General features: G+C 39.4%; 2 protein-coding genes across 2 annotated transcripts in view; one reads left to right on the top strand and one right to left on the bottom strand.

Annotated features, from left to right (window-relative positions):
- The first annotated feature begins 1,167 nt into the window (after positions 1-1,167).
- On the top strand, positions 1,168-6,448 carry LOC142935056 (sterile alpha motif domain-containing protein 9). The gene is made up of 3 exons (XM_076079147.1): positions 1,168-1,887; positions 2,051-2,330; positions 2,856-6,448. The coding sequence occupies exons 1-3, from the start codon at positions 1,168-1,170 to the stop codon at positions 6,446-6,448; spliced, it is 4,593 nt and encodes a 1,530-aa protein (XP_075935262.1).
- Positions 6,449-11,851: 5,403 nt separating this feature from the next.
- frem1b (Fras1 related extracellular matrix 1b) overlaps positions 11,852-13,758 on the bottom strand; it is a 44,711-nt gene continuing 42,804 nt past the window's right edge. The window contains exons 33-35 of the mRNA XM_076079343.1: positions 13,555-13,673; positions 12,932-13,017; positions 11,852-12,178 (exon numbers count right to left, since the gene is read on the bottom strand). Coding sequence (XP_075935458.1) covers positions 11,985-12,178; positions 12,932-13,017; positions 13,555-13,673 — 399 coding nt within the window. The 3' untranslated portion in view covers positions 11,852-11,984. The remainder of the gene's footprint in view (positions 12,179-12,931; positions 13,018-13,554; positions 13,674-13,758) is intronic.

The following is a 13,758-nucleotide window of genomic DNA, read 5'->3' as shown; positions in this document are numbered from 1 at the left end:
GAGCCAGAAGGCAAAGCTCTCGATTTACCAGTCCATGTACGTTTCGACCCTCACATATGGTCATGAGCTTTGGGTCAAGACCAAAAGAATGAGATCATGGATACAAGCAGCCGAAATTAGCTTCCTTCGTAGGGTGGCTGTGCTCAGCGTTAATGACAGGGTGAGGAGCTGAGACATCCTAAGGGAGCTTGGAGTAGAGCCGCTGCTCCTTCACGTCGAAAGGGGCCAGCTGAAGTGGTTTGGGCATCTGATCAGGATCTTTCCCTTTAGAGGTTTTCCTGGCACGTCCAACTGGTAAGAGGCCCCAGTGTAGACCCAGAACACGCTGGAGAGATTACATACCTCGTCTGGCCTGGGAACACCTCGGGGTTCCCCAGGAAGACCTGGAAAGGGTTGCTGGGGAGAGGAACGTCTGGAATGCCTTCCTAAACCTGATGCCCCTGTGACCTGCCCCTGGATAAGCGGAAGTTAATAGATGGATGTTTGAGATTTGGTGAACTTCAAGCTTGGCCAATTACTCTATAAAGATACATTGTATAAAGTGAGTCAGTAACGTAAATTGAATTTTGTACAGTGTCTACAGAAGAAACATAACACATGTATTAACAGTTAAAAATAGTAAATTTGTGAATATTTTACAAATAAAGAGAAGTTGTTACTGATTCAAAATATATATACAAAATACAAGGATTAGGATATGACATTAGGGTCAATTCAAATTTCAGTTTCTCTGGAGACACAAAGATGCATTTCTGAAAATTACTTAAACACAGGTACATCCCTGTGGCCACCCTCAACCCCCCCACCTAAAACAAAAAAGGTGGGGGTCATAAAACCTTGTAGACTCTGTTCTTATGGGGGTCTTATACTTCATAAATTGGTTTGAGTGTCAAGATTGACCCCAAGTTGCAGTGTCTTATCTCTGAGTTTATCGAGGCACATGGTAAATTGAGGGTCCAACCTCTTAGTGACCTAGGGGTCCTAAAAGTAGTTTCTGGGAGAAGTTTGTCAAAATTTTAAGATTAAAGTTTTTTTTATCATTGTCATTATCCCATTTCAGTTTTTATCATCTTTCCATCATCATTCACTACATTCCTGACTATTATTTAATTCTTTTTATCTTTTACTCAACTCACTTTAGGTTGATCCGAAATGAGACGCTCAACAATGGAGCTGCCTCCCACAATTGAAAAATGGACCAAGGAAGACGTCCACCAGTGGCTGATGACAGTGGTCAAAGTTCAGGAGACTTATGCCGACAAATTCTGTGAAGAGGACGTGTCTGGAGACAGTTTTGTTTTCTTTGAAAAGAAAGACATATTGGACTTGGGAATAAATCATGGTCCTGCTGTAAAAATCAAATTTTACCTAGAAAGTCTGAAAGAAGGATCACAACATGAATCACAGTTCCCACCATATGTGAAAAACTGGACAAAGGAGGAAGTGAACCAGTGGTTACTGCAGCATGTTAAGGTAGATAGGAAATATGCAGAACGACTCCAAGAGGAAGATGTGTCTGGAGATTGCCTTGTTTGCTTCAAAAAGCAGGATTTTCTAGAACTGGATTTGAAAAATGGTCCTGCTGTGAAGATTCTGGCAGAACTCCGTCAGCTGCACAATAAACCAGAGCCAACACTGCAACCAATCCTTCACACCACCACAGACCAAAAAGAATCTCCAAAACCCACTCAACCTGAACTGGGTCTGGCTCAGGCCCTAGCAATCAAACAACCAAATTTATATTACAAAACTGAATCAAAAACAGACAAAATGGTGAAAAGGGAATCTGAAAAGGCTCAGCTACCATTCCAAAAAGTTTCAGAGAAGGAGGGAATTCAGCAGCCAAAGCCACAGGACTTAGGGGCCAGGAGAAAAGGAGCTATTGTGGTAAAATCTCTGTTTTGTCATATTAATTATTACATCCAGCATGTATAGAGCCTTTTGTTAGTGCAAACAAATATATCAAACTTTCAGGATTTTTATCAAGTATGGACAGTGATTACGTTGTAAAGTTTTTACACTAAATATTTACTTCTGTTTCTTCCTGCAGACCACAGACCACAGACCACAGAAGATCACTGTGGAGATCCAGAAAACCCTAGCCAACCTCTATGAAGCTGACCTAAAAGACTTTCAGTTCCACTTACAAGAATATGGTGCACCTGAGCATGAACGTATTCCTCGAGGTAAACTGGAGGGCAAGGACACCATGGACACCACTACATTAATGACTGACCACTATGGAAGCAAGGGGGCTTTACAGGTCACAATAGCCATTCTGAAAGAAATCAATCAATGGGAACTTGCTCATGAGCTGGAAAAGAACACGGGTAAGACAACCAATATGTACAAATATGTATTCAATCTGGGAAGTTGCATTAATTTGAAAATACATTGTTTTTGTATTCTGCTGATAGTCTGCATTATTTTGTAATGTTTTCTATACTAGACATGTTCCTTCATCACCATGAACACACACTGTAGTTTATTTTGACTCACTCCATACACACCGTCCTGCTGCCACAAATACTCACAAGAGCACCAAATGTGGATTAAAATAGTCCCCAACAAATGCACTATTTCTTTCTGTTCTTTTGATAAAAAAATATATTGACCAGAGTTTTAGAAAATTACTGTTTAAAATAAAATGAAACTATATACATCTGTGAAGTGATTTTAAAGTTTTACATCTTAACCAGGGTTGACTCAGACAGGGTAGAAAAGTCACAAAACAATACACAGTGGTTTTACTTTTTTCATTGGATTTGGTGACATTAACAAAACCAGCCCCTAAGATGTTGTTTTGTGAGTGTCTTCTTTTACTCAAAAATGCATTTACTTTACTGTTCATACAGGTGCACTGGAACAGAAGAGTCTTTCAAAAGACGTTTTGAAGAAAGAAGCTAACCAGGGTGACAAACTTAAGAATTTGTTAACTTGTGGTGGGAACTCACTGGACAACTATAACCATTTTATTGTTGTTGTCAACAAGAGCAGTCAAGAACAAGTGCAGTACCTTCAGTTTTTAAATAAGCTGAAACTCTTTTGTGTGTTGGACTTTGACCCCAACTCTGTTGCTCCGGGTGGACTGTGTCATTCCTACAGAGAGTCAAGGGTGGCCAATCTGCATACACCATCACAGTATCAAGGAGAAACTGAATCAGTGAGAAAGAGTCTTAACCTCTACAAACAGACCAGCTGGGTCTTTTGCAATGGCAGACATGACCTTGACGGTGACTCAAACAAGGAGTTAGACTATAGGAACTGGCTTAGGAAATCTTGCAAAGATGTAGAGCAATTGGTTTCATTCATTTCCAACCCTGAAGTTCTTTTAAGCGGAGGAAGTCTCATCATTTTCCTCTTACTTTCACCTGTGCACACTGAGAAAGACCCAATATTTGACATCTACAAGTCTTTCATAAAACAAACAAAAGAGGAAAGTATCATTAATATTTGTGAATCTCAGGGCATTTATGAAAAATGGCGCGAGCTTGTACAAGAAAAGTGTGACTCTGACATTGACCCACTATCTATATATGAGCTGACCCTCAGTGAGGTCAATGGAACCATAATGGCACTGGGACCATTCAATCAGTCGTCTGAAAGGTTGCTTCCCTCTTCTGGTTCTAGTTTTGTTGTTCTAAAGCAGAAGGATGAAGACTTATTAACAGCTCTGGATATTTTGTGTCTGAATCAGTGTGAAAAAACAATTGATGAAAACAGTTCAGAGTTTCATGACCACAGAATCAGAGTTGAGGAGGAATTCTACAAAGGAGGCAAAGTGAAATGGTGGAACTTCTACTTCTGTGACAAAGACAAAGAGAAGCCATTTGTTAAACGGGACAAGTATGAAAATGTGAAGAAGATGATTAGGTCTCAGTTGAAGGATTCCAAAAACATGTGTGCTCTACTCAATCTGTTTCACCATCCAGGCTGTGGAGGTACCACTCTAGCAATGCATGTGATGTGGGATCTCCGTCAAGAGTTCAGGTGTGCTGTGCTGAAAGACAACACACTGTCAAAGAAAGAAGTTGCCATTCAAGTCAGTACGCTCATGAAACTTGAAAGTGAGAAACCATCTCCAGTTTTACTGTTAGTCGATGATTCAAAAGAAACTGAGAATCCTCACGAACTGGTGAACTTCATACATAAAGCAGTAGAGTATGGCTTAAACATGAATGTGGGTGACGCACCAAACTGCAAAGTCATCATCCTTAACTGTGTTCGTTCCCATAGCCCACAGGAGCAATACAAACAGCACAACACAGGACCAAGTCAATTCATAACTGCTTCATTGAAACAAGAAGAACAGAAGGAGTTTGAAAAAAAACTCAGAGAGCTTAAAGAAACTCATGAAAAACCTGAAAACTTTTACAGCTTCATGATCATGAAGAGCAATTTTGACAAGAAATACATCAAGGATCTTGCTCGTAACATGTTGGAGAATTTTGATTACAGCTCAAAGAAGGCCAACCTGTTTGCCTTCCTAGCGTTACTTAACACCTATGTGCCAGAATCTGAAATCTCTCTCTCCCTCTGTCAAGACTTTTTGGGGATGAAAATGATACATTGGAGTGGGGACAGCGTAATGGGCAGAATGGAGCCCTATTCAAACTTCCTCATTATTGACACAGTTGAAGACTTGGGAGGATACAAAGGAATCCGAATCCTTCATCACTCCATAGCATCTGCGTGTCTGGAAGAGTTGGAGAGAAGCTACTCTTTAAGAGTAAGTGATATCACTATGGAGATGCTTCACTGTGATCTGTTCTTCAGTGTTGGAGTTGTCAAACACAGTTTCATGCGCTCAATTCAACAAATGTTGATTGAAAGGCAGCGCAAGAAAGCTGGAGATGAGAGAGAACCATTTTCTTCTCTCATAGGCAAAATCCACAAAGATCAAGGGAGACAAACTGTCCAAGAAATCTTTGTGAAAGCATCGTCCAGGTTGGTGACAAGTGCATCTATTCCTCAGGCACTGGCGAGATATCTGTACATCAAGGAGAGTGACTTCCCGGAGGCTCTGCAATGGGCTGAAAAGGCCAAGAACATCAAACAACACCCCTACACATTTGATACAATTGGGCAGATTCACAAAAGTAATTTAAAATCTAACAACCACAGAGAAAAGCAGGAGACATCCCGCAATCCAGAAGACTTAAACACTAACATTCAAATTGCAAATGATGCTATCGCAGCATTTAAAAGTGCTCAAGAGCTGGCAAATGAAGAGGACGAACCTGAGACAGAAGCTGCTGATGATAAGTCAGAAGACTACCCCAGAAAGTCATATAATGTTTCTGGCTATGTGGGTGTGCTGGATATTGCCTTCCTGGTCTTTGAGATATTGAGCAGATTGCCGTTCTTTGAGGAAAGTGACCCAATGAAGAAGAGGTATTTGCAGAGTTTTCTGAAAAAATCAATCTCAATCACCAGTGTGCATAAGGAGGACAATGACATCAACAACAGATATGTGGAGATCATCAAAGAACGCGAGCAGTTTCTCCAGAGTTTAAAAACTGAAGTAAAAGAAATTTTCGAACATCTTGTCTTTTACTTCACAAATATAAAAGCAAACACTTCTAAATCAGATTTTCGTGAAAGTGTCAGTGTTCTTTTTAAAAAGTATGTAGCTCTTTTTTGCACAACTTCAGAAGAAATGAAAAACGAACGACAATGCAATCCTCGTCTCAATTTGGAAATCGATATTGAAGAACGAAGATCGTTTCTTGAACAGCATAATGCAGATACATTTGCAGGAATTCTTCAACATTTGGACAATGCCAAAGAGATTGAGAGGATCACAGAATGCTATGCATTTTTGCAACAAAAACAAAAGACAAAGGAAACGATCAATTACATTTTGTCAAACATAGTTCTTTACCTTTTGAAACGACAATCTAAACATGTAAAGAGTTACCGCTACCTCTCTGATCTACTTTTGAAAACTCTCCAAGAAGTAGGACTTCAGTATCCCTACCCAGATCCATACTACCTGGCTCTGCTGTTACTCTGGCCAAGTCCTCGGCAGGAAAACACAGCAATTGAGACATATGTGAGAGCAATTCGAAAATCGAAACGCCCGATTTTCTCATTTCGAATAAGAAACACTATTGCCCACCTCTACCTGGGGAAAGGAGAGGGACTCAAGAGGCTTGTTTCTAAACGCCAACTAGATAATAATTTTGGGATGTGCCGTGACGACTTGGCTCAACTGTGGCGGAATGGAGATATATTTAAAAAAGAAGCAATTATCAACCGCCTTCACCGAGTCAGTGGAACCACTGAACAAGGAGAGGTGTTTGCCAATTATGGCAAAGTGAAAATCCCTGTGCGTCCAGCTTTCATTGCTGGTATAAGAAGTGGTGCGAGCACAGAAAAGGTTACTTTCTACCTTGGTTTTGCTATTAATGGACCCCTGGCATATGATATCCAGTATGGAAACTAGGGTAGCTGATTGTACAAACAACTGCATCGGAAGTGCAAAGACATGAACTAACTGTACAGTGAGAAAAAAATCTGTGAACTGATCAAAGTCCATGTGAATGGAACTGAATCCGTCTCTTCTCCTCAGCCTTTACCTCTCAAAAACTGTACTCCTTCTGCGGAACAGAAGGAGTACAGATGTGAAAAAAGTTCACATCTCTGTCCGATCTTTAAGCTCACTTATTGAATGACAATAAGAAGATTCCTTTACATCTCCTCGGACTTCTCATCGGAATTTCAAACACATCTCATGAGCATTTGATAATGAGACACATTGCCGTGTTAAATGGAAATCCTGTAGCTCAATACAGCTGCATACAGTATATACTGTTCGTTTTTATATTCTTTTTATGAAATCTAATCTTTTATTAACATGTGTTATCCATCTTTTGAGGAGTATTTGTTGTTTTGTTTTTGTTGTCTCTTGCAGATGTGGCATATTTGCCAAACTATCTCCTATTCATTTATTTGAAAGTGCAAATATCATAATACAGAAGTTAAGCTGAGCTCATTTTTGTACAAACAGCTGACTAATGAACTGTACCTTTTGAGAAATATGTGTGGCAGCCAGTGAGTCACTGTGATGGACTTTTAAACACACCTCATAAAAGCCCATGAGTGTTTTATAATCAGACAGATAACAGGGTTAAGTATCCTGTAGCTCATATATAGCTGCATATGTACTGTTAATTATATTCTTTTTATGCATCTTATCTTTTATTTACATTTATCATCCACTTTCTGAAGAGTTTTTTTATGTCTCTTGCGGATGCGACTCATTTGCTAAATGTAAGCGTAGCTCATTTTTGTACAAACAAGTGCAACACAAGCACAAAACAGTGAAAATAAACTCTTGCTCATTTTCTCAAAGAAATAGAAAACCCAGCTGAGAACCATTGATCTAGCCCTCAATCATTTTTGTAGTTTTGTTTGACTGTACCTTATAACACCTTTATAAACATTATTGAACAAGTTACCATGAAATTAATCTTGTGTGACAAATGTGGTTGTTGGTGGTTTTCTGTAAGGACAGGATTTTGCCAGAAATGGTTTGTGAACTGTAAATGTATCCGGGGTGTGACCACACAACCCATAATACTAAACTATGATTTGCTGTTTGCCCTTTCAGAGGCGGGACATCCATGTGTATGTTGTTGCTGTAAGATACTGTAATGTAAGTAAATATTGTAGATATGAGTATTACAATTATAAATTAATGTTATTTGACGTGTGTGTGAGCACAAATGTACTTCATGCCACATTACTGCTTGAGTCAGTGCCCAACTTCAGCCACTACTGTCAAAAGAGTCTGGACATGCCACTGATATGCATGTATAATCCTAAACTATGCAATAAAAAATATATCTTATTTACAGTATTGTCTTAATTGTTAATCATTGTAACCGTCACTCTGTATACATGTGTGGTATGAAATTAGTGACACTTTATAGCAGCTTAAATGTGTCAACCTGTGTATCTCTGTGAGCCGTCTACAGCTGTTCAATGTCCTGAAATCAATTTTACAGATTTCAGGCCTTTGAAAAATTATGAAATTGTCTATATTTATTATAACGCCAAACAAATGCTTACCTCTTACTGGATCTAAGATAAATACTTTGAGAAATCTTTTCTCTGCTGCAGGTGGGATCAGGTTTATCCCGTTTGTCAGTTTTTCAAATCGGTTATTGTAACTTTGTACTCACCAAATAGCTACCGTCTTGGCTTTGTGTAGTAACAAGTAACTGTATCACGGGGCATGATGGTGGACTCAAACGCAGACCAGACCAGAAGTAGAGTGAAGTGGGAATTTAATGAACACTTAAATCAGAACATGAACTTACAGGAACACAGTGAATCCACGGACGAGACAAGAGACAAGGGGAAAATCCAGCAGAACTGAGACAAGGCAGGCAGACGGCGAAACGGGCACAGGACAAGGCAAACGGGCAGGTAGACATGACAATGATCTGGCAGTGAGTGACTGAGAGGCAGGGGTTTATAAAGTGGCTTGAACAGGTGAGGGGAGTTGTGCTGATGAGGAGGGAGTGCTTGATTAGTGATCAGAGGCAGGTGAAGGGAGTTAGGCTGATGCTGATGCTGAGGGAGTGACTGACAGGTAGAGTGAGGAGGGTGAAGCTACACAAAGACACACAGAACACAGAAGGCAAAGCCTGATCGTGACAGACTGAGCCTCTTTTCTTGTTCAAACATGTGGAACTTGAAAAACTAAGCAACAGTGCACAACAGGCTGTGGTATGTTGTGGTTATTTTACAGCTATGGGGCATTGTTCGCCATGACACAAAGCGGAGGGACAACTACGCCCTGTATCTGGTGACTTGTAGGACTCGTAGGACTTGTCTGACATACTAAGTTATTCATTACTGTGAGAAACGACCATCATAGCAATATGTGAACATATCTCTTCTCAAAACATTATTAGTTGTTTGATTAATTTAATCTGAAGAAGAAAAGAAAATATTACAATTTTAGGAAAGTTACAGTTAATTTGCATATTATGTAAAAACGGAAATAGAGCACATGAGAAAATCTGTGTCTGCTACATCTGTCTGTCACCTTGAAAATGAGATTGTCCCTACCTCCCTGAGAGTGTGATACTTTAAATTAGGACCCATGGCAAACATTTTATCATTCTATTCTATTCCATCCATTAAACCTGCATAGGCTGCAACCACGCTCTGGTTCGAGGCTGCTTCTAGTTGACTATCTGCTCGCGTTGACTCCAGGGAAGTAAAGAAGAGTCTGTTTGCAACGATTTATACAGCATCCAGTAAGGGAACCCTGCAGAGCCCTGAAGCCCCAGTCCGCAGGGGCCTGTTTGGGGGGCTTGTTTATTCAAAATGCATTAATATCGAACGTGTCTCATTTCCAAATTGCACCAACTGCACTCTCTTGGGTCCCCATTAATACACCTGCCAAGTGTTAAGTAGATCAGATGAGCGGTTGTTAACATATGCGAAGGACCAGGGGTGTCATTTTAGGGGGGGCTGAAGCCCCCCTAAAATGTTCTTCAGCCCCCCCAAATAATTTGGCATTATTGGCTTTAAAAAAAAAATATATATATATATATATTATTTTGTTTTTGGTGATGTCATTAAATTAAACTATTATTTCTCACATGGACAAGTTATTTATAACTAACATGCTACATATGTGCGTGCGTTCTGGTTTGTATGTTTTCTCCCCCTTCAAATTACAATCCAACAGCCTATCATCATACTTAACGATATAAAGTTGACACTGTCAGGTCCATTCTCCATCCATTGTGTGCGGTCCCTTTAAGAATTAGGATTTGGGAGTGACGTGGATATGAAAGCTAGTTTATCCGTCTTTCCTTTACAAGTAGAAAATTATTTCTCTCTTTATTTGAGAAAAGTTCATATTTGTGTTGTCAAATTTCGCTATGACCCTGAAATTCTGTCTCTTGTGTTATCATATACTGAATGCAAGCAAAACTACAGAGCAAAATCACACTCTTTCTGATTGAACCAATCTATGAACTGTCTGAAATAATGGAATATCCACGGCCCCAAATGGGCCCCAAAAAAAATTGCCAACATGCCACTCCCCTTGGGGCTAAGCCCCCCCTTTCTTTGAATCCTAGAAACGCCCCCTGCGAAGGACATACCAGCATTCCAGGTACACAACGCCAAGCGTCAACAAAAAACATGCTGACCGTGAAAAACTGATGTTTTTTTGGCAACTCATTAGTGCAGCCTCCTTGCATATGAACCCCTTTTCTGTTAGAAAACATGAAGACGTATGTTTGCGGGTGGAGCGTAGGTGGAGGTAGAATAAATCAAAAACATGTTTGTTAATGGTGAAGACTTTGTAGCATTGAAGTGGCTTTTTAATAAAAACTTAAGCTTCATAAAAATAAAAAAATATATCACCAGGATGAAAGTGGTTTCTTCTTTTAGCCAATCACAAAAAATGGACCAGCTTTTGGGCATAGAAGCAAAATCATAATCATTTGTTTATAATTTTGTTGCACAATTTAAAATTTTGTTTGTGTTGATATCGGGTCCGGCCTTACTGGAATTGAGTGTCTGTGCTGTTGTGCTGCCCTCTGCTGATTGTTTCACACTACATTCAGGCTGGTTTCATAAAGATGTAAGTTCATCTGATGCACATAGTACATACAATAGACTTTCCATTCAAACTCAACCTTCTCAGCTCGTATCTATTCTCTGGCTCATCTAAAAGACTTTTAGAAAGTAAATTAAGTGAAGGAAAACTAGAAAGAAATATACTGCAGACTGAAACTCCACAGATTATTCTATAAATGATGACATTGACAAATCCTGTGGAGAGAAACGAGATTAATTCATCAGATTAAAAAAACTTCCCTCAAAGCATCATTTCAAATGTAAATTATCCTGAAAAACAAACCACTTCAGAACCAACAGGTCAATAAAAAAATTTAATAAATAATTACCAGTCATCCAGTTTATTCTCCAAAGACTGGTGGCATTTATCATTACACAAGAAAAAAAGACATGTAGTTGAGAATATAGGCGGAGTTACATCTGTTTTATGCTAAAAGCTAGATTTGAAAGCAGTGGTGGAGGAAGTACTCAGATCCTTATCTTAAGTTAAAGTTCTAACACCATAAGGTGAAAAAGTACTCAATGCTGAGAAATGCCCCCTGTGACTGTTACACTATTAAATCTTATTATCATCAGCTTATATATTACTCATGCATTCATGTAAAAGTAGGATTTTACTCTGGTAGATGTTTAAGGTGGAGCTCATTTTGATTATTAACTATTGATTATTTTCATTATGGATCAATCTGCTGATTATTTTCTCCGTTAATCGATTGATTGTGTGGTTTGTTAGAATAGTGAGGAATGTCATCACAGTTACCCAGAGCCCAAAGTGACACCTTGACAATGTTTGTTTAGTCCAACCGACAGTCCAGACCTCAACATTATTACTAATACATTGCGATTATTAACATTATTGAAAGGAAAAAACACAAATCTTAAAATTTGCACAGCTGAAATGTTTATGCATGAAAAATCACATTTAATTTCATGGCAATCGTCTAATTGATTAATCGACTAAATGTTCCAACTGTACTTGTGTAAACTGGTAAAGTTTTGTTTTGTGTGCACGAAATCTTAGTTTGTAAAGTAATTAAAGCTGTCAAATGAATGTAGTGAAGAAAAAAGTACAATATTTCCCTAGATGTAGTGGAAGAGAAGTATAAAGTGGTATGAAAAGAAAATACTCAAGTAAAGTACAAGTACCCTTAAATGTATACTTTAGTACAGTACTTGAGTAAAGTCTTTGAAACAGATCAAACTGCTGATCTGCATCTAAAATTCAAAGACCCATACATCGGTTTGTGCAGCGATCTTTATTATGAAAAAAATATTAAAACTAATGTACAGAGCAGCATCATTACATATCATTAAATATAACTTTAACATGTTCACAGAGGTTGTTATGACGGTAGCGGTAAATATGTCTCTCAGTGAGTGTGAGCTGTCGATGAACAGATGAATGTGTGTTGAGTTTCGGGGGAGCAGCCTGTAGAGATCCAGTTTCTGGGGTTTTCAACCAGCACACAGTCAGAGCCGACACCGGAGTCGGACCCCCTCAGTCTGGAGAAGGACAGCGTCCGACCGTCAGCCCACATCCAGCGACCCGAACCTCCAGACAGACCTGAGAAACATGCAGAGTAAGCAACAATTACTCACCAGGATTCAGACATGCAACACTATAATGTTCTCATCCTAAATCTGTTTTACGTTTACGTCTGAGGTTTGCTTGCCAAATTTTAATCCTGTGTGTTTTTACCATATATATGTATATAGGAAGTGGACGTAGTCATTGTGGCGTCATCCATTGGATTGTGGACTGACGTAATGAAGCCTCGAGTTCGGCGATTTCACCGACGCCATCTTGGATTACAGCTGTCGCCATGTTGTTTTTTTCGCAACCAATGAACGGAGGAGTGACGTACAGACACCGTATACGTATTTATGGTCAGTTTGACTCTAAATGGACCATAATTTACTAAATGAACATCATGCTGTATTGAAGAAGACTTGAAACTAGAGATTGAGACCATAAACTCATGTTTACAATGTTTACTGAGGTAATAAATCAAGAGAGAAGTAGAGTCATTTTCTCATAGACTTCTATACAACCAGAGGAGTCGCCCCCTGATGGTCAGTAGAGAGAATGCAAGTTTTAAGACACTTCAGCATCGGCTTCACTCTGCACAACAAAATGTTGCCGCCTGTTTTTTTTAGAAGCAGCGACCAACAATGCTATGCAGTGTACCTTTAAAAACAAATCTGTTCATACAAGCGGTTCTTGCATGACGCCCGTTGTTTTAAAATTAGGAAATAATCTGACAGTTGGATCTGTAAATCAAGCTTTCAGCATGCTGTGATGAAAGCAGCCACTCACCGATCCAAAATGGCTTCCTCCCTGAGAACTTCCACAGCCAGGCCATGTCTCTTCTGGACCGCACGCTGGTCAGGCTGCTGTTAAACCTGCCACACAATGTGAAGGGTCAGACACACATACAGCTGTGATGATACAACTTAAATAAACTGGAACTTGATGCATGTGCAGGCACCTTAACTCAGGTTTGGGCTTAAATTTACAAGAAGCATTACAACAGATTAAACCGTTTCCAGCTGTTTAGCTGTCTAGGCCCACGACTTGTTCTGGTTCACTCTCACCGCTTTCATAGCATTGTTTCTGAGAGAAAAATCTGTAAAAGCCACTGAAAACGACCTGCTCAGCAGAAGAACACAGTGAGAGCGGAAAGTTTGTGTTGAACCTCAGAATCCTGCACACTATCATCTCTTAAGATCACGCCATATTTTTATAAATAAACTTGATAAAATATGAACTAAGTCCGTCATTTTCTCATCTAAAATTGTATTTTATTTTATCATAACAAATAGAAATGATGGAGAAAACTCTGGCGATGAGACCCAAGCTACAGTTAAAAAAAAATAGTTATTAAAAAAAATAGTTATCCTTTGAGGTTAGAAAATAAATAAAACATTTGTGTTATTTACAGCACAGAGCAGCTCCTCTCGGCGCTGGCCCAGCTGGCCACGGACGAGCTGACGATGTAGCAGCGTCTCCTGTAGTGAGTCCAACCGTCAGGACAGGAGCTGCTGATCGCCTTCCCCGTCTGGAAAAAGAGGATGATCACAACATTTTCACATTGACTCTGATTGTTAACAAGTCAGCCTGGCTTATACAACTTATACAGGAGG

The sequence above is a fragment of the Anarhichas minor genome, unplaced genomic scaffold, assembly GCF_050575085.1.
Source record: "Anarhichas minor isolate MPS153535 unplaced genomic scaffold, ASM5057508v1 ptg000071l, whole genome shotgun sequence".
NCBI lineage: Eukaryota > Metazoa > Chordata > Actinopteri > Perciformes > Anarhichadidae > Anarhichas > Anarhichas minor.
Note: the sequence above shows the minus strand (reverse complement) of the source record. Positions and strands in the feature narration are given on the sequence as shown.